Source organism: Beta vulgaris, chromosome 6 (assembly GCF_026745355.1).
Source record: "Beta vulgaris subsp. vulgaris cultivar EL10 chromosome 6, EL10.2, whole genome shotgun sequence".
In the NCBI taxonomy this organism is placed as follows: domain Eukaryota; kingdom Viridiplantae; phylum Streptophyta; class Magnoliopsida; order Caryophyllales; family Amaranthaceae; genus Beta; species Beta vulgaris.
Genome location: NC_079207.1, coordinates 4536351 through 4556199, shown reverse-complemented (window position 1 = coordinate 4556199; position 19849 = coordinate 4536351). Strand labels below are relative to the sequence as shown.

General features: G+C 36.8%; 3 protein-coding genes across 5 annotated transcripts; 2 read left to right on the top strand and 1 right to left on the bottom strand.

Annotated features, from left to right (window-relative positions):
• The first annotated feature begins 2378 nt into the window (after positions 1 to 2378).
• On the top strand, positions 2379 to 6206 carry LOC104895135 (peptide methionine sulfoxide reductase A5). The gene is made up of 4 exons (XM_010681560.4): positions 2379 to 2823; positions 4026 to 4138; positions 4221 to 4365; positions 5595 to 6206. The coding sequence occupies exons 1-4, from the start codon at positions 2503 to 2505 to the stop codon at positions 5790 to 5792; spliced, it is 777 nt and encodes a 258-aa protein (XP_010679862.2). The 5' UTR covers positions 2379 to 2502; the 3' UTR covers positions 5793 to 6206.
• A 1088-nt stretch (positions 6207 to 7294) lies between these two features.
• On the top strand, positions 7295 to 10699 carry LOC104895133 (peptidyl-prolyl cis-trans isomerase Pin1). The gene is made up of 2 exons (XM_010681559.4): positions 7295 to 7729; positions 10226 to 10699. Exons 1-2 carry the CDS (start codon positions 7495 to 7497, stop codon positions 10348 to 10350), a joined length of 360 nt encoding a protein of 119 aa, XP_010679861.1. The 5' UTR covers positions 7295 to 7494; the 3' UTR covers positions 10351 to 10699.
• Positions 10700 to 13471: 2772 nt separating this feature from the next.
• LOC104895132 (zinc finger CCCH domain-containing protein 6) lies at positions 13472 to 18669 on the bottom strand. Of its 3 annotated transcripts, none has more exons than XM_048637797.2 (4): positions 18481 to 18669; positions 15471 to 15671; positions 15170 to 15294; positions 13472 to 14909 (listed from the first exon to the last, which is right to left on the bottom strand). In XM_048637797.2, exons 2-4 carry the CDS (start codon positions 15645 to 15647, stop codon positions 13739 to 13741), a joined length of 1473 nt encoding a protein of 490 aa, XP_048493754.1. In that variant the 5' UTR covers positions 15648 to 15671; positions 18481 to 18669; the 3' UTR covers positions 13472 to 13738. The 3 variants fall into 3 exon arrangements, with proteins under 3 accessions (XP_048493754.1, XP_048493756.1, XP_048493757.1); XM_048637799.2 differs by having other exon boundaries at positions 15471 to 15649; XM_048637800.2 differs by lacking the exon at positions 18481 to 18669 and having other exon boundaries at positions 15170 to 15250; positions 15471 to 15605.
• Positions 18670 to 19849: the final 1180 nt, after the last annotated feature.

Genomic DNA, 19849 nt, shown 5'->3' with positions numbered 1-19849 from the left:
ACCCATTATATTAAATAGTTTATGTGGAGATTGAAATACATTAGTACCTATTATATTAACTGCCTTTCTCTTCCTATTGTTATTAGACTTAAACCCCATCCCTCTTTCTCCCATGCTGTTGTGATGGGGAGTGGTAGAGGGTTATAAACTCCTTGGTTTAAGGTCTTGAGGTGTTGGGGGAAGTTTCACAATTGTAATATTGGTATCTTTCTTATATTCTTTGCTCTGGCGCAAACAATGAGTCAAGTGTAGTCTCTGAAACCTTTTGACAGCAGCAGAAGTTTGATTTGGATGACAATCACAACTCTGACCATCCAAGAAAGGTATCTTACTAACTATGCTGTTCTACTGCTTTAAGTGTATGTTATCTTTCCTTGTATTGATAATTTTTCTTATCTTTCTAGGTCCACCTTTTTTGCGTTGTCTTCCTTTTGCTTCCTGCTCATGTATTTGTAAAGACATTCTTAAGGGACGAGATGTTTCTACTGGCCTGAAACTTAGGATTGGTGATGGTCTGGACACTAATTTATGGTATGACTTCTGGGTTGGCTCCAATCATCTTTATCTGATTCCCTCTTTTTCCATTCCCCGTAATATTGCTGATTGGTGGGTTGGTCAATCTCATCCTGAATGGCAAATGGTATACTGATACTTATTTCTCCCTTTGTGGACCAGTTCACCATAAACAATATTAAAGCTATTCCCCGTTCCTTTTTTTCTCATCTCATCCTGATTCTCTACTCTGGTCCCTACACACTCTGGCTCTTTCACTATAAAATTCCTGTACCATCATCTGAACTCCTCATCGCCTAACATCCTTCCTTCTCTTCTCTTCCTTGGAAGCTTCTTTGGAAGATTAGAGTCCACTTCAAATTCAAAATGCTCGTTTGGGACCTCCTTCATGAAATACTGGCTTTTGGGTCTGTTACTCGAAATATCCCCAACTTTAGCCCTATTTGCATTCGATGCTCTGATAGTCATGAAAATTATCTGTATTTATTTAGGGACTCTCCAAATTCTGTTGTCCTTTGGTCAATTATCAGAGGTCTAATCTTTTGCCTCCGGATTCTTTATCTTCTTTTCTTAACTCTGACTGGAGGGATCGGGCTGTTTTTTATCTAAAACAATCTGCTTCCTGGGCTTCCACCTTTGCGGTAGCAATGTGGTGCATGTGAAGGCAGTTGTTGAAGGAGTCATGAGCCATGCCTCTTCCTTCTTTAACTGTTTTTGGGTTCACCTTGTTTGCACTAACCATGTTTCCCGAGGTTTATGCTTCTTCTTATCCTATCAGGAGTTTGGAATGATACCTGGACGCCTCCTGAAGCAGGTTTTCTCAAGCTTAATACGGATGGCTCATGGTTGGTCTGTCAGAGGCTTGGTGGTGGTGATGGTGTTATTCATAGAATGAATGGTACTTGCTAGATTGGTTTCTGCACAAAGTATCATTTTGTTTTACCCCTGGCTGCTTAGTTAACAACTATTTGTGATGGACTTTAATCATGTCAAATCTAGCTTTCATTTCTACCGGGTCTGTATGAACCCTTTGCTTTGTATATGGTGAAAACACAATGTAGTTCCTATTCTTCTGGAGAGGAGCTTTCATCTAAGTTGGCGTTTGCGCTTGCGCTGTTCTTCTGTTTATTTTGAAGTGCTTCTGCTGCAATTCTGTAAGGGCATTTCAGCTTATAAGATGTTGGAAACATATAATGGTAAAATGTTTTTCTTATTGTGTAATTGAACCTGATGATCCATGCAAACATTTGTGGTGAGCGTATCTACCTCTTTTTACTCAGGTAAGGATGAGCATGGCCCACATCAACCCTCCCAGCTGCATTCTTGCACAAATTCTTAAATGCATCAAGTCTGCGCCTGAACTTGAACATAAATTATAAATAGGCTTCCTGTGCTCATCTAACACAGCTGGTATTTGATAGTGCATGAAGGTCCAAAGGTTGAATCTTAGGCCATGGTTTTTTTCATGAATTTTTTTTACCTACATCCCAAATTTAATTTGATTTACAAATGCAACCTATTACTTGTTCGTGTTAGTAAAGTATACATGACGCATCTAATATGATGAAAGTTTATGTTTTTCGTACAAAATTAATGTCAAAGTATGGGTAGATTTTCAATTCGATAACAAAACACATCAACCAAAAATACATAAATCAGTCTGAATCACCTTATTTTAGATGAAGATGATATAGCCCTATTATTAAAGCCAACAAAATATAACATGAGACGAAACCAAAACCGAAAAAAAATCGATTAATTTCGAGAATTTTCAATTTGTCTAATAAAATTGGTCGACAAGATATGACACAACACTCCTTATCAAATCGGTTAATAATAAGGTTTTCCAACCTATCTATACTTCACACAAACACAAATTTTTGCCAACTCTAATCCCAATCGACAAAAACGAAAAAGAAAAAAGAGGAATTAGTTGAAAAATAACGAGAATAATCTCTCTCTTTCTCTCTCCTCTTGAATTTCATTGAGATGAATGAGAAGGGAAGAAGAAGAAGCCTAACAACATCACTATCTATGACTATGACTATGAGTCTCTCTCATCAATTTCTGATTCTCATCTTCGCCGGAATTTTTGTTCCGGCGCCGGCGACGAGTATTCGATTTCCGGAAGTGACACCTCCCGATAATCAGCCATTGAAAACCGCCATTTTTGCACTCGGAAGTTTCTGGAGATCTGAAGCTGTTTTCGGTTGCTTAAACGGTGTCGTTCGCACCACCGTCGGCTACTCTGGTGGCACTAAGCTTAATCCTGAGTTTCGCAGCTTGGCCGATCATGCCGAATCTGTACAGGTCCTTTTTCTTCCATTCTTCTCTCATTGTCATTGTTGTTATTACTTTTCAAACGATTTGTTATGACAATTCATGTTAGCCGACCACAAATCGCTTTCGGACTAAGATTTGTTGTTGTATTTGATTGCTTCCTTTCTGTCACATTCTTTTGGTTACTTCTTGTTGTATATTATTTATATTGTTTTGTTTGATTTGATGTTTGGAATAGTTTAACTTACTGATATCTATGATTTCATGATTCGATTTCTTTGATCGCTGTATTAAATGTGTTCAGAGTAATGCTTGGGATATCTATGCAATTATGCTATTTTCGGATTTGCTTTCGGATCAATAGCATTTTGTTTTGTGCGTTTTGAGATAGTTGAGGTAGATGGTGTTTAAGAGGTGAAATCGATGATTGTGCTATCTTTAGAACAAATTGGTTGCATTTCTTTGCAGTATATCACTGAATTTCATGAATAGTTCGTATCGAATTGGAAAATGTAGGAGTTATTTAAGAGGTGAAAATGGAGCAAGTGAGCTATGTTTAGAACAAAATGGTTGCATGTGTTTGTAACATTTTGCTGAATTTCATAGATATGATCGAATTGGTATATGTAGAAGTTATTTAAGAGGTGTAAATGGAGCGAGGGTGCTAAAATGGTTGCATGTGTTTGCAACATTTCGCTGAATTTCATGAATAGATGGGAACAAATCGCAAAATTGTTCCGTATGAGTATGTTACATACCTGTGACTTAGTTTGTGAAATAGTAGCACTTTGGGGGGATTTCTCTTTATTGGTTTTCACATAACATTGATTTTTTTCTTTGCATTAACTTGTAGTACCATTCTGTTGTAGTTGGTCTTTCTTTCTAGGTAGGAGTTCTTTGGATTTGGGTTGGGTTGGGGTGGGGGAAGGGATGGGACTAAGTAACGAGTGAAGAAATGCAGCTTCATGAAAGTAATGGACTGATGCACTCAGCTTGGTAGTTGATAGGAAAAGGACCATATTGAATTAAAGTGTTCTCTTTGTGGACGGACTGAAAGAGACTGAATTAGTTTGCATTGCATTTGAAGTTTTGCTCAGTTAACTTTGGAAATTTCTCTAACGAATCACTTATCATAATGGTATCAGTAAGCCCTCCTGAAAGTACTGGATGTGCCTTTCCTTTATATTTGATTCATTTGTTACTAACTAGATTGGTATTTGCATGCTGTTCAGATTGAATATGATCCCAGAGTTCTAAGCTTCCGGCAACTTCTGGAGGTCTTCTGGTCAAGTCATGATTCAAGGCAGGTATTTGGCCAGGGTCCTGATGTTGGTGATCAGTACAGGTGAAATTGCTGGCGCCTTGGAAAGGAACTTGCTCCATGGCTTGTGAATATATTATCACTGAATGAATTGTTTTATTAACAGATCAATTATCTTTACGAATGGCACAAGTGAGTCCAGATTGGCAACCATCACCAAGGAAAGGGAGCAGACTAAGTCAAAGAGCAGCATAGTGACTACCCAAATCCAACCTCTAGGAACTTTTTATCCTGCTGAACCTGACCATCAGGTATTGCTTTTATATGCTCTCACGGCCCGTTTGGTAGTTGGTCATAAATGGTGGTAATGGGAATGAATTTGTGTGTAAATTTGTGAAAAATATCATTGTCCATTCCCATGGTAATGCTAATTTATCATAAAGTGTCCACTTTCCTTCTTGAATTTTCATTCCCATCCAATACCACCTTGTAGGGTGGTAATGAGTGGTAATGAAAATTGCTTCCCTTTGGAGACAAAAACACAAGTTTTGGGATGAGATTGCTTGCCCATGGAGAAAAAATGTCTCCCCATGGAGATTTTAAGGGTGCTTCACTAATAAAATTACACTTAAAATTCATTCCCATTACCGCAAATTATTAACGACTACCAAACGGGCCGTCAATTTATTTTATTACCTTTTTCCTTAATTTTATCGTGATGGGGTTACTATTATAAAGCCCCAATTATCACCTTTTTCCTTAATTTTATCTTGATGGGGTTACTATTATAAAGCCCCAATTATCACCTTTTTCCTTAATTTTATCTTGATGGGGTTACTAAAAGTGTGTTTCCCTGTACAACTTATTGTAACATCTTCAGAGAGGATAAGTTAAGATTAGGGCCGATAAGTTTTAATGTTTTGATATTAATATTAGTAAGATTTTATGGTTAAAGTTTGAACAGAAGGCATAGTGTGACCATTAAAAGGATTTGAAGGAGTATATAACAAATACTAGCACTAAACATTTGATTGTGTCTACTCTTCCACTACACTAACATTCAGCCAAGCTAAAAAAATTTTTTGCACACCAAGTCATTTCGAATTTCTACCCTCCCCTAATCGTATTGGCGTGAGAGGATTAAAAATGTCGAAGGAAGGATGATGAGACATTTAAGGTCCACTAATAAGCACCAATAAGTTTTATTCATAGCTACAATAAATTAAGATAAGTTGAGACAAGTCAAATTTAGTTGAATAGAATATATCCTAAATGAGTAAACGGAAATTACCCAGTGTTAATGTTTTGGCAAAATCCTGTTTCAATCCCAACTTCAAATTTCCAGCTGAATTCACTGACTTGTGTGGTAATAACTTCTAAGGTCAAAATCCAATGGGCTTTGCCTACTATGATCAATTTTTGGGTGGCGGAAGAGGGACCTTTGATTATTTTTGTTTTGCCCAGGGATTAATTGTAGTTATTATGCAGCCTAAATGAAGGTTTTACAAGCTGATGTAGTTGCCTTCTCCAAAATTCACAGAAATTTGAGCTCAAAAGAAATCCTTTTCTCCTTCACTTAATTGGTAACCTTCCGGAAGAGGAGCTCCAGAAATCGAACTTGGCGGCAAAATTGAACAGTTATGCAGCAGAACTTTGTCCCGCAAGGGTTCAGAAGCAAATTGATGCCAAGATCAATGACATCATGAGAAAAGGTTGGCCAGTTTTGAGGGAAATCTAGTAGAACACCAAATGGAGTACTAGAGTTGAAGTACTATATCTGATTTTAGATTATCTTACATCAGAAGTGTTGAATTTCTGATCAGCAATATTCCCTGGAAGGTTCTGCTGTTGGAGCTAATTGTCAATGTAGGAAGGTTTTTGCTGATATCTGTTGTAGAATGAGCATTCTTGTAAAATGTACTTCTCCTATCAATTGTACACCAAGAAGTATGTATTCTCCTATCAATTGTACACTTCTTGGTGATCTGCACACTCTGCACCATGCACCTGATAGTTGTAGTGCTTTAAGAGTAGAGTAGAATGCAGTAGCAATAAATTGCCCCCTCAAACTATGCTGATTTGCGAACTGAACATCATTTTTTGGGTATAAAAATTTATATATGGAGACTAGGAGGTTTGTGTTGTGTTCTGACTTCTGAGTGATGATACTCGTACAACATTCGAATTGATGCTTCTGATGACTCTCTTACTACATGGTTTATCCCAAGATCCAAGCGTATAAAGAATGAAGCGTATATAAAATGTGGACAACCACGAGATTTAAAATCTTGACTCATGAGACTGTCCGACTAATCTCATTTCTTATCAATTAAGGTCATGTTCAACACTATAATTTGGAGGTTGGATGTGTATCACCAGACGTGCTCATGTGCATGACTACAAGAAAGCTACTATTACCTAATATTTATATATTTAGTTAGAGCTGACGATCTCTGACACGATTCGACAACATGACCAAAATCGACATGACAAAAACACAGTTACTGAGAGAAAACACGAAGCTGACACGAATCAACTCGAACACTACCCATTTAGATCAATTTGTCATATTATGCAATTATCCTACATTTTAGTGTTGATAAATTTTGTAACAACATAAAATGAACACGAAACCAAATACGAACACAACCCTACTTGACATGTTTGTCACCTGATAGATGTTGTAAACCCTAATAACTACTAATCAGCAATTAATATACATATACATAATATATATTTGTTAGAATCGCTAGTTTTACTTGGAGGTAGCAATGAGACGTAACAACGCACAAGCTACTTGAGATCGACTCGGTCAAAGCTCGACTCCAGTGAACTCGAATCGAACTTGATATGTTGGTGAGTCGAGTTGAGCAACTCGATACTCGACTCGAGAACTCGTGAGAAACTCAAATATCCAACTATAAATAACAAAATACCTAAATTCAATATTTTTCTACCTTATTGTTGCTGCTTTTATCATGAGACACTTGCAAGCTACTCGAAATTACTCGGTCAAAGCTCGATTTAGCCAAATCTTGGACAAAATTCTATCAAAACTTGACTCGAGTGAGCTTATCAACTCACACTCGACTCAAAATGATAACGAGCCGAGTCGAGGTAGCTCAAACTCGTATGATAGCCACCTCTTTGCCCCACACACCATAGGGGTTTTAGGTTGTGCCAGTAGTACATCACGACCAGTAGTCCAGTACTAAGTACTACTACTAACACACTGTAGGAACCCCCCTTACCCCTATATGTAAAGTAACCGTGCAGCAACTGTAGAAGAGAAACTGAAACCACAAAAGCGGAGAAAAATTGAGTCATCCGAAAGAAAGCGGAAGAAGGAAGCTTCGATCGACAAAGATCGAAGAGAAGGAGAGAGAAACAGAGAAAAACACCATAACCATAACCACCACAACCAGAAGAAGAGTAAGAAAATGGCGACGAAGCAACAAGTTAGGGCATCGCACATACTCATAAAGCATCAAGGTTCTCGCAGAAAGGCTTCATGGAAGGATCCAGAAGGTCGCGTTATCATGAACACTACCAAAGAATCTGCTATCTCTCAGCTCCAATCTATTCGCGACGATATTCTTTCTCACAAAGCCAATTTTGACGATGTCGCATCTCGCATCTCTGATTGTAGCTCCGCCAAGCGCGGCGGCGATCTAGGTTTGTTTTTCTTCTTTTTCGAATCTTTCTCTCTCCTCTTCATTTTTTTACATGTCGATTCAATTTCTTTGTTGAAATTTTATGAATCTGTTATGTGTTTTATCTTTTCTAATCTCAGATTTGTTTTCTTTTTTGTATATATTTTGGATGATTTTTGTCTTAGTTTGTTCTAGCTTGAATTCGATGAAGCCTAGTAACTTACTGTTCTTATAAGATTTGATCAATTTTATGGACTGCTTGAGTATCAATCGTTTTTTCTTTTGGTTACTTAGTCGTCACCGGATTTCTGATTAAAGTTATCCGTTTGTCAAGGAAAAGAAACTATAGTAGTATGATGAATATGAGGTTTGTTACAATCAAATCCGCAAACGTGGTCGTTTTGGATAGGTGAGATTGAGAATAGTGAAAACAGGTTGGAGTGACAGATGGTTGGTAATAAAGAAATTAAAGAGAGGGAAATTAAGGTTTATGGATATGGAATAAGGATACTGTATGGGTTTAAAAATTAGGCCTGATTCATCATTGTTCTTGCCATATCAGCAATCTGATGAAATATTCAAGAGAGCAAGCTATGAGAATTCATGCCGTCTGTCCTCTTCCCCGAAAAAAGTAATTTTATGATAAGTTTTGATTAATAAAAATTAGCCTCTCATTTTTGGGATGGTCGGCAAGTATTTGTGTGATGATGAACTTTTTTATAGCCTCAACATGAAGACTTTATTGGTAAATTTGTGAATGGTGGAAACAAGGCTCTTTTGGGTTAGAAGTTTTTGCTAGTCTTCGTTCCACTGTTAGATGATTTAAGAGCACCTAGGATTAGGAACATAAGAGCTGAGGCATTTGTGGAGTTGATAAATCATATATAAGTTCATGAATGGTGGCCAAGAAGTGCTTGGGAAGGAAATGAATACGAACAACTGTGCTGGTCTTAGAAGTTTAAGCGCAAATAGTTATGCCGTCAATAGAACTATACGCTACTACTTGCTTGAGATTAACAATAGAAGCTACTGCTAACCCCGAGGGTACAACATCCTCTTTTGGCTTCTTGTGTAAGTACTTAAGTAGTATACTACCATTGGTGGTTATATTGTGTGGTTAAACTTCTAACTTCCGTGTGCAGTAATTACAGTTGAGGAAGCTGTGTTTTCCCATCCATCCTTTCTCCTGAACTTAGTGATCGTTGTTGAATATAGGAAGTATGAAGTCATATTTCCTTGGAAATTTGTTTTCCCATGTAGTTGCCTTTCCTAGGAAGTGCCAGATTTTGTTTGGCTGATCATGGACAACTTAGCTTGTGGGACCTTGGTGAGTAGTTCCCTAAGCTTCTTAGGAAGTCCAGATCTTTATGTTTATTATCAACAAAACAACTCTACATTATCCTGTGCCTTAGGAATTTCTACTTTTTCATGATTTTGTATGTCAACCAAACAAGCACCTTCTGTAATTTACTTACAAGCTATACCTATGGGATGTGGTTGAAAGCCTTGGGAAGAATTCTTAGTTGAAGTTAGTTTGTTGACATGTTTGAAATCTGCAATAGTTGAGACAGGTGAATAAGCGTATGCTCAGATTGAAGTTTTGAACTTGTCAGTTTGTCTTGATGCCTAAATTATTAGCTTCAGTTCATCACAAAGATACCTTCTTACTGGCCTAAAGTGTGAATAGACATGGCAGTGTATGGGGTCGACATGCGGCAGCCTTTGCAGAGTACCATGGTCCTTGGCGTGGCATATCCCACATGTTCTGTTGTTGCCTATGGTCTTATGTTTTTCATTTCTCTATTCCCAATTTGACTGTAGTCATGCCAATCTTTGCAAAATGCAGCCAATGGCTCACTAGGGGGGCCCTAGTTCTGGGCAGTGCCTCCAGTGTGCTGGACTGCTGGTGTGGTCCACTACAAAATATATAGACCTGTTTTTCTTTTCTTTTTCTGATGCCATATGAAGTGTCTGTTTCCTGGAATTTGGTTACGCTAACGTTATGTTTGGTTAGACGGAAAACATTTTCAATGGAAAGAAGATTTTCCATGAATGACATTTTCAAATGGAAAATACAAGAGTACATGAGTTCATCTTTGTTTCGTTTCTTGAATGAAAAAGTAGAAAGAAAAGGAAAAGTGAAAATGAAATGGGGAGGATGGATGAGCGGAAGGAACACTAAAAATGAAAAATAGTGAGGAAATTTGATTTCATTTCCTTTTCAAAAGGAATTCTGTTTTTCACCTTTGGGAGAATTATCTTCCACCATTTGAAAAACTGTTCATCACTCTTTACAAACCAAACAAATGAAGATGAGAAAAACCAATTTTCCGGGAATATGTTTTCTGCATAACCAAATGCTCTCAAAATGCTTCTCTCTCTGCCTCTATATAGAGCTGCATGTTGTGTGCGGTGCCGGTCTGGATCTCTTGATGTATTTATATATAGATTATAAGTAATGGATTGTTTGTAAGCATGTTATGGTTTAGATCTTTAAATCCCATGGGTGTTTCTGCAGGTTCATTTGGCCCAGGTCAGATGCAGAAGCCCTTTGAAGAAGCAACATTCGCACTAGAAGTTGGTGAGATAAGTGGAATTGTGGAGACTGATAGTGGAGTTCACATCATCAAGAGAACGGGCTGAGTCACCTGAGCGACATAGGCTCACCTGCAAAAAAAGAAATCTAGGTTCCTGTTGCCTCTGATTGTTCAAGTTGAAATGACATATTTTTTAAGAGCCAAGTGCTGAAATGTTACTGTGCTGTTTTAAAGTACTAAACTTGCTAGATAACAACAGGCTACTGTGTTCAGACAAATTCCGGATGAGATTCAAATCTGGACAATGTTGCTTGAGTCGTTCTTTGTGGACTGAGTTTTGTATCATCTTTCTCCATATATTGATACTCAGGGACTATCAGAATTCAGAAGTTGCTTACATTTGCCTATTATTCTGTCATCTAGATATGCATTTGCTTGATTTACTTTTTCACAAATCATTTTGTTTCCTTTTCGCCTTCCTTTGGTTTTTAGGGACTTTGTTCTTCTTTTCCTGTTAGACAATGATCTGCTATTTTTAGTTTTGGATGGATTGTAAAGCCTACCTTAGGGCTTATGCCTGATTCGCATTGGTGGGAGGGTTGGGAAGCTTTGGAATCGTTTTTTGGAACTACCTTGGAGCACTTCTAATGGTGCAAAAGGACTAGCTAATGATTTTGCAAAAATATTCATCTAGTTGCTAAACCATTCGAAAATGAAATGGAGTTTTGATTTGCTAAGCAAATTGGTTCTATAGAGCAAATTGGCTTAGCCAAAACATTAGGTCTCACACAATAAATAGCTTTTTCACAAGTGATAATTTTTATATATATATATATATATATATAAAAAAAAAAGGTGATTGTGGGACCTATCCAAGCAACAAATATAGTTTAGCTGAACCACTAAAGAGAAGTTGGCTAACGATAGAATTAGCTAAGGAAAAATGATATTGCATTTTTATCCAAGTATCACTTTAGCTAACCACATATGTCTCATTGAAGTTGTTTTTAGTCTCATGCGTTGTAGTCTTGTAGGGTAAACTAAACCACATATGTCTAAATAGAATCTGACAAAGACTGAAAAGCAAAAAAAAAACACTTGTGGGCTTATTTTGAGTGGGTAGGAAGACCCAGTCTAGACCCTCACGGTTTATTGGTCTGAGATATGTTAGCAAGGCACTTGAGAGTATAAGGAAAAGGTAAGGGATCCTTGCCTCCAAATATCACAGTTGGGAGGAAAATCTTGTGATCTTAAGTTTTTCTGGCCCCTCCCCCCTCCCCCACCTAGGAAAGAAGCAGGACTCTACAACACAAGTCGGCCAACCCATCTACACAGATTAATGCTTGATGGTAGGAGGGGATATAAGGAAATCTCCACTCCCAAGCACAAGTAGGCATTGGGGTTCGAAGTTGTAACCTCAAAGTTACAAAGTGAGTTCCCTACCTCTTCCACCAAGCAAGCTTGGTTTTGCGATCTTAAGGTTACAAGGTGAATTTCTAACCAACTACACTTGTTTAAATTGGGTAGAAAATACATGCTTGTGGGTTGATAAAAATGTGAAATAGATCGAATAAGATACTGTTGAGACTTCTTTTTTTTGGAAGAATTCAAAATAGTGGTTCAAAATTGAAAAGAGTCTAAAAGTAACTAATTGGTAAAGAAAACTGATATGGCAAAGTCCAAAACTTATATGGTACACACAATTGTATACGCAAGGTGTGCATTCATTTTTTTACTCATTTGAAGCTCTAAGATTAGGCAAAGAAATACTCTTAAGTATGCACCCAGATGTATAATATAAATTGATGGCAGTGTTTGTAGTGTGAAAAGGAGTTTAAGGATAAACATACCCTTAAAATAATCACATGCTTTTCATACGACTTTTTTTTTACAACAGCTTCATCTATCATCAATAAAGTTCAAGGAAATACAACCTAAACTAGAAGGCACTTCAATGCCCTTTCGAGAACAAACAAAACAAAGCAAGTAACAAGCTTCCTTACAAAACTTAGAAAACAAACTAAAGTCGGCATACAAGCTCATTGAATAGAAACTTCTTCTCCGTTGGACTCTTCATTGTTGTAATGACTTTGATTGCAACTTTCAAGCTTGCTAAAGCCATCCGAAAAGATACCATTGAAGATGATTAAGCACTTGTTGAGAGGATGAGCATTGTAGCCACTTGCTTGAGTAACCTTGAGATCAAGAATAGAACCAGAAGGGTAGAATAAACTTGAGCTAGAGGTAATGGACTTGTGAGATTCTCACAAGCTACATGAGTCATTAAAAGTGACGCGGTGAGCATACTCTGAACCCCCAAACTTAGGGGAGCAGCGTTCTAATAAAAGATTTTGAGAGCAATGACAATCGCTAACATAAAAAGAGAATTAACTTTCGTTAATCTCAAACACAAACTAACAATCACGACCCAACAAACCTCCAAACCCATTCGACTTAATTCTTTTTTCCTTGACATATTACCCATAACAAACCCTCTAGGATTAGTAACGAAAAACTTTGATTCCTCCTTACTAACCAACAACAAAAGTCCTCCTAAACTCCATTCATCATAGGAGGAGAGGACACCACTTTGCAATGCGATTAATATCCTAGACATTAAACCCAACAAAACCACCATCATCTAACTTCCAGTAGAGATTATCCACAGTATAACTAACTTTAAGAAGTAAATTCCACAACCAGGAATTACCCTTTAAAACAACAATCTTAACAAGAAAACATCCAACATAAACTAAGAGAAGGCAAAGCAAATCTACCCAGCAGCAACAACAAACCTTATATGACTTTTTCGTTGTAAGAGAATGCAGTGTTTTTCAAACTCTTAATAATTTGCATATCTTAGTGGTCCGATTTAGTAATCTTGTTGCCCTACAAGGCTACAACTTAAAAATGTAGTAGCCCTACTGGAAAATATTCGAGCCTCCTACTGACCCTTCTATTTCCTGAACGAATTTCCCTATTTATTGTCAGATATATTTCTTCTTATGGTTTCTTTCTGTCTTGGTGCAATTCTTTTCTAGATTTTGGGAGTAGGAATTTCCCTATAACATAGGGATTTGATATTGTATTGTAGATTTAGAACATACGGCAGAGATTTGTACATATGCTAACGAATCGCCAATCCAAATCCAATAAAACAGTTTTATTTAAAAAATTCCAAGAACACAAGGGGAGAGAGCATTCAACAATTTTGAAATAGATTGAAGTTTCCTTGAAAAAAAATCATTCTCTGTCAGTATTCCAATTCCTTTTTCTCCTCAAAACTATGCACAATAAGCTAAGATGCACGGACTCCAACGAACGCCAGCAATTTTATTCGGCCTAAGTTGACAACTCGAAAAGTAGAATGCTAGATACAGCTAGCACAAAGAAAAAGAAGAAAACACTAGATACAGCTAGTCATTAAACATCCTAGTAAATCAGTGACTACAATACTTCTAGCAAAATTGCCATATTTACCTTCTTCAAGTAAGTTACTTACCGATTTTTAATTTCTTACTACTGTGAGTATCTGGTATGCTTCCAGCACGCGGCTTTAGCAATGAATCATGCTGAAAAGGGCAGTTTACTCCCTTTCTGCACCCCCTTGAGCTGTTAAGAAATTTGCACGGTCTTTGTATCTTTGCCTTCACATCTCCTTGTCCAGATGCTGCTGTCAGTTTAGATGCTCTGAACCTGTATTGCTGTATATGCTCTTCCTGACTAGCTTGACTTTCAGTTCCATGTAGTTTGATAAGGCTCTTGTAGTAATTTAGATCCTTGACAAGTGGGGTCTTGACGGAGACAGAAGATGCTACGAGTCCATCCACTGGAGAGTATGAACTTTGTGAAGAGCTCCTTACTGGATGTACTTCTAGCGGCAGACTCTGGTTCTCTTTCTCTATTGATAAGACCATGTTAGGTTGACAATTTTTGAGTAAATAGCCAGGCCTAGATGGTAAATCCAAAGGAGATTCTTGGTTTGACATGGGTGCCCAAGATGTTGAGTTTGACTGGTTCGAAAATTCATTAGCTTGTGCTGATGGTAGAGGTTTTGCCTCGGACAAGGGTAATGTTGGAACTTGGATTGTTTCAGAAATCAAGAATGTATCTGAAGCAAGTCGTACCTTTTGTTCGACAAAGTTTTGCATGGTGAAGGTCTCATCCAGTGGCTTCTGGAGCACGGTGCTCTGTACTTTGGTGGGAGAAGGTACCGATGCAGTTGCAAGCTTCAGTGCATCATAGATGGGAGTTATCTTTGTACTTAGAGAAACCCCTACAACTTTTGGCAATCCCTCAATCATTTTCGGATCACTTAGGATTTTGACGAGAAGATCAGTGTCAATTAGGCTTCCCTGCTCATTGCATTTCATTATGGCCGTGAAGGCAGCAGAAGCCGCAGCAACAATATCAGCATCCAAACCAGTAGATAAACCAATTGGTTTCTCATTGATGATCACTTTTAATTTCTCCGGAGTATTATGTTCTGCTAACCTCACTTCTACATCATCTTGTTTCATAGCCACTGAATTGGAGCATGCATGTATAGGGCATGGTGGTGACTCATGATCTACTGCACCTTCCTCCTCAATAGGAATAAGCGGGATGACAGGGGTTTTATGATCATCACAGTCACATTTTTCCAGACCTGGCGAAACTGATGGGCTAGATGCAACAAATAGATAAGAGCTCAAGTTCTAAATAATATTGCAAAGAGTAGATAACCACATAACAGAGGAGGTAAAACATGGTGAATATAAATATAGCATATGAAATCAAGAAAGAACACATAGATAATCAAAGCAGAAATGAGTAATGCAATGAGGAATGTCCCACCAACTCTTTCGGAGAAGTGCAACTTAAACCATGCTAATATAGCAAATGAGAAAACCAACAAAATATTTTTTTTTCTGGAGATATTACACCTTGGCGGAACATCACATGGGTGGGGATACACAGCTTCAAGCACTTCCATTTGTCTGCACTTTTGGGTCCAAATCTCTTCACTGAATTCACCAGCCACCACATGCCAGTCATTTTTTAAGATAAACTGTTAATAGAAAGGAAAAACATAAGAATGCAAAATTAGCATCTTGCATCCCCAATATACGTATGTAGTACTCCTAATACCAATCGACAAACAATCCAAAGTTAAAATTTGGCAACAGACATCAAGTATTAGCACTACAAAAGACCTTTTCCAAAACAAAACAAAGAAAAGGTTACCATGGGAGGACAATTCCATTTAATCTGGGGAACAGGAGTCCGTCTCGATGTCTCTGAAAATTCATTGCCTCCAAACCCAGAGGGGGGGTCATCAAATCCCATTCCAACTTGTTGCAACATCGAAAATGTCTTTCCCTGAGGGTGATCTTCAGCTTTATTGCAAATCTTTGTGGGCATTCCTCTGATAAACAACAATTTTACCTAATTCAATAGAAATCCAAAGGATTTAAGGAAATAAGTAGCCTTTAGAGATGAGTACTAGTTCACATGTAAGATAAATCAGAGAAGATGGGTATTGCAAAAACCATTGCTGGTATTTTGCAGAACTATCAAATTTTCTCACCAAAATTCAGTATCACACAAATAACCCACACAGAATTAGCTAGGAGTTACCTCAAAGGGAAAGATATCAACATCTTTTACTTTCATACTTCACTCACTGAAAACAAGCATAATTGGAATACTAAAATGGCAGCCTAGAGCTGACAAAGAAAATGTGTGAGATGAATCAGCAAACTCATCTTGGTAAGTGCATATTATTAATATAACAACATTCAGTTGCATATTAGGGATCACTTGCATGTAGGATTAGAGCATTTGGATTGCTTTTTTTCATATTTTGGTCCCTTTTATAAACAATGTTACTTTCCTCTTCTTCATGTTTTCATGTAATTTTAGGTCCTTTGGACAGCTATGGAATGATATAAGGATCAAGGCACTTGATGAGCATTCAAAGGATAATAACTTATGCCCAAAATGGAGTATAATCAAAGAAGATCAAACAGCTTTCCAGAGTTGTGCTGACACCAACACCATTGCACTATTCATAACTTCTGATGGTGAAAACATAAAAGAGTGTTTTAATTGATTTAGAAACTAGACTTCAAAATGTTCTCAATGATATATTACATGCCTCAAACAAAGCAAAAGTTATGGTCGTTTGAAGTTGAGTTGTGTGCAACAAATCATGTTGCTTTGTGTGGAGCCAAGTTCTTTTCCTTTACAACTCTAAGTCGGTTTATTGTTTTATTAAGCTTATGTATACTTATTCAAGTCGATTTCAGTGGGGAACCTCTGTATATATTTCCAAAATTCTCAATCATTATTTCAACATCGTAATGAGGATTGATTGTGTTATTCTCAACCAGACAGAATTAACTATGACTTACCACAAGGGGAAAGATATTTCAAATTAGCCTCACTTGGTTGAGGCCTTGTCCATTTTGTTACTTATTTATTCTGAATATTTCTAAATCTTAACTAGTAGGAGCTTTTTGAAATATACTACCTCCATATCATTTGTACTTCTCAATTGTTTTTGGGAAGAAACCATAATGTAAGGGTTAATGGTGGACCATTGGGGTTAAAAAAGATTTGAGGAGCACCAATGTTGTATATAGAAATCACATATGTTATACATTCAATCAATATACTAACTTTGTTTCTTAATAAATGAAGCATTTGCTACTCACGGTCTTAAACACACAACTATTATCATTGTTATTTTCTATTATGTGTTATTTTGACGATGTATTCAGCTACAATATGGTGCACAGTGTTGCAATATTTCTAAGTGCACAAGCCGGTCAAGGGTTCCCAAGCTACTGTTCACGATGATGTTAGTTTTGGTGAAAAAAGGTCTGTAAAGGCTAGGTTGTACCTTATGGCTTTTGCTGAATCTGTTTATTGTATTTGGTTGCAAAGGAATGCTCGGATCTTTGGAGGCCAAGGAGAACTTCTGATCTTGCGCTTAAAAACATTGTGTATTAGAGTTGCATCTAGATGTAACAATGAGGACGGACACTACTTGCTTCTCTCATAGCTTCCTAGAAGGTGGGAGCATGTAAACATTTACTTGCTTCTCATATGAATAGTGGCATGGTTTACCCTTCTTAGAAGGTGGGAGCATGTAAATACTCATATTGCTTTGAAGCTCATGAAGTTTGAGCTTAAGTATATACTTTTTGTGTTCTTTTTTTACTTCTTCCGCTCTATCTATCTACACAATTCATATAACCCACTTTTGTCATATACTTTTACAAAGTTATAAAAAAAAAAAAAGACAAATGCTTTAATGTAAATCATTAAATTCAAGGTAGGATCCATGTAGGGGGTAGGATTGCATCGTGTTATCTTAAAATTCTACAAAATTGATAAATCAAGGACTTTAAATGATCCATCATGACTAGTACATGTATTTCAAGTAAAAAGAACGTGAAAAGTACACTATTTTGCTCACATAAGATCGATATAGCTTAGTTAAGGCAATTTTACAAGCATAGTAAGCTTACATAGTCCAAACTATACAATTAAAAAGAATACTGTTTCAAAACATTAAGATTAACTACATGACTAAATCAAGAAGCCAACAAAATTGATCTTCAATATAAGTATAACCAAGATTCCCTTCATCAAAATTGGTCTTACCATTGGCTATAAGCATCTAAGCTACTATAATCTTCAAGAAACACTGATTAGGCATAGCTTTAATTTTTAAAGACAATTCGGCAAATTAGCAAGTTTAGACTTTATAGGCATTTTATGTTACGCGAGATCGATTATTCAAACTAAAACCAACACTGATGGCAACTAAATTACTAAAACCAACACTGATCGCGTAAAATAGCGAAAATCAAGAAGGAAGCAACTCAGTTAACCATATAATTTCATCAGTAACGCATAAAGACTACGACATTCAAACTAAAATCATGAAAATTAGTAAGTTTAGACTTTTTAGGCATTTTATGTTACGCGAGATCGATTATTCAGTCAGAGACAGTTAATGCAACACAAATAGCAACTAAAACCAACATTAATCGCGTAAAACTACGAAAATCAAGAGGGGAGCAACTCAGTTAACCGAATAATTTCACCACTAACGCATAAAAATTACGGAAATCAAACTAAAATCACGAAAATTATATCAATAAATTAAATTAGAATTATGAAAATTGCAGCAACATATCCCAATGAAATTGGAAGAAATATAAGAACAAGTAGCGAAATTCACCTTCGCACAAATGTAATTCGTTCAGCGAAGATAGGAAACCGAGGAAGATTCGAGAATGCAGTTAACTCGTTCAGCGAAAATCCAATTTGAGCAGAGAAGGTGAACTGGTGAAGGTTTGAAGGAGAAAAGAGAAGAGTTGCTGCGTCAATATGAACAGTGAAGTGAGCGATGTTTTTTACAGATTAAAAATAGAGGGATAAAACTAAAACCTAGTTTACCTACTAATGGTAGAACTTAATGTAAGGCGGAATTCAACTCACCATAAACGATTATTTAGAACTTGTTTGGTTAACATTCAAATACATGGGAAATTAGAATCTCTAGGAAGTAGGTATATGTGTTGTTCTTTGGTTGGCAAAAACATGGGAAGTAGAACTTCCTAAGAACAGGAAGTTATGTTTCCTACAAAATGGAGGAAATAACTTACCTAGACCCCCCTAGGTAAGAGGAAATTCCCATGGGAAATAGAATTTTTCATGTTCAACCAAACAAAAAATGTACTTCCTATGAAATGAAATTTCATGGGTAATGCAAATTCAAGGGAAGTTATACTTCCCAACATCAAACAAACGACCCCTTATCTCTATTATATAAGCCAAGGGAAGAGGTGTGGTGTCCTCTTTTGAAGCGACTAAAATACCCTTAATGATCTAATGGAATGAAAAAACTTACAAAAGCAAATCATTTAAAAATTATCATTCCTACTTGCCACTTAAAACAAGTTTAAAATGGTATATGCATCAAATACTTCAATTAAAAATTAAATGGACAAAATATTTATACCTTATAAAAAAAGATGGCATACATAACGTGCACATGAAAAGTCTGAACATTCACTACCTTTGATACTCTTTAATTCAGTTAAACCAACTCATTATTTTTGTTCTTTCGGTTCAATATTCATTCACAAAAAATTAATGTTAACAATCACTCACAACCTTTTTATTTTTTTAAATTAGCGAATTAATATATCTAAATTCATCTAACTGTTGAATTTTTCACATTTAAGTTTAATCATAAATAAAGTACGAATGGAGTATCTAATAGAATAACAAATTTTGAAAATAACGCACGCATCGCGTGCATATGAAGGCTAGTAATAATATATTAAAAGGGTGTTTGGTTGTTATGAGATAAAGGGAATGGAATTAAGAAAAGAATAGAGGGGGAAAAGGAAAGCAAAACTCTTAGATTAAAAGTGATGTTTGGTTGGTAAATATCATTCCTCTTTCTTCATCCTCTTACCTTCTTCCACCATAGAACCACCACCACCACATCTGACCCCTAAAACGCGGTCGCCTCTCCATACCCCTGAAACGCCGCTGCGCCGCATCGATCTCCTCCCCCCCTGCAAGTCGCATTTCTCCCT

Bases quoted from the DNA above. Each gene is read 5' to 3' on its own strand.
- LOC104895135 (XM_010681560.4), top strand. From the start codon at position 2,503: ATGAATGAGAAGGGAAGAAGAAGAAGCCTAACAACATCACTATCTATG. The intron at 2,824-4,025 runs GTCCTTTTTCTT...CATGCTGTTCAG, and splicing joins ATCATGCCGAATCTGTACAG to ATTGAATATGATCCCAGAGT. The intron at 4,139-4,220 runs GTGAAATTGCTG...TTTTATTAACAG, and splicing joins GATGTTGGTGATCAGTACAG to ATCAATTATCTTTACGAATG.
- LOC104895132 (XM_048637797.2), bottom strand. From the start codon at position 15,647: ATGCCCACAAAGATTTGCAATAAAGCTGAAGATCACCCTCAGGGAAAG. The intron at 15,295-15,470 runs GTAACCTTTTCT...TTCTATTAACAG, and splicing joins AATGGAATTGTCCTCCCATG to TTTATCTTAAAAAATGACTG. The intron at 14,910-15,169 runs GTGTAATATCTC...TGTTGCATCTAG, and splicing joins CCATGTGATGTTCCGCCAAG to CCCATCAGTTTCGCCAGGTC.
- LOC104895133 (XM_010681559.4), top strand. From the start codon at position 7,495: ATGGCGACGAAGCAACAAGTTAGGGCATCGCACATACTCATAAAGCAT. The intron at 7,730-10,225 runs GTTTGTTTTTCT...GTGTTTCTGCAG, and splicing joins CAAGCGCGGCGGCGATCTAG to GTTCATTTGGCCCAGGTCAG.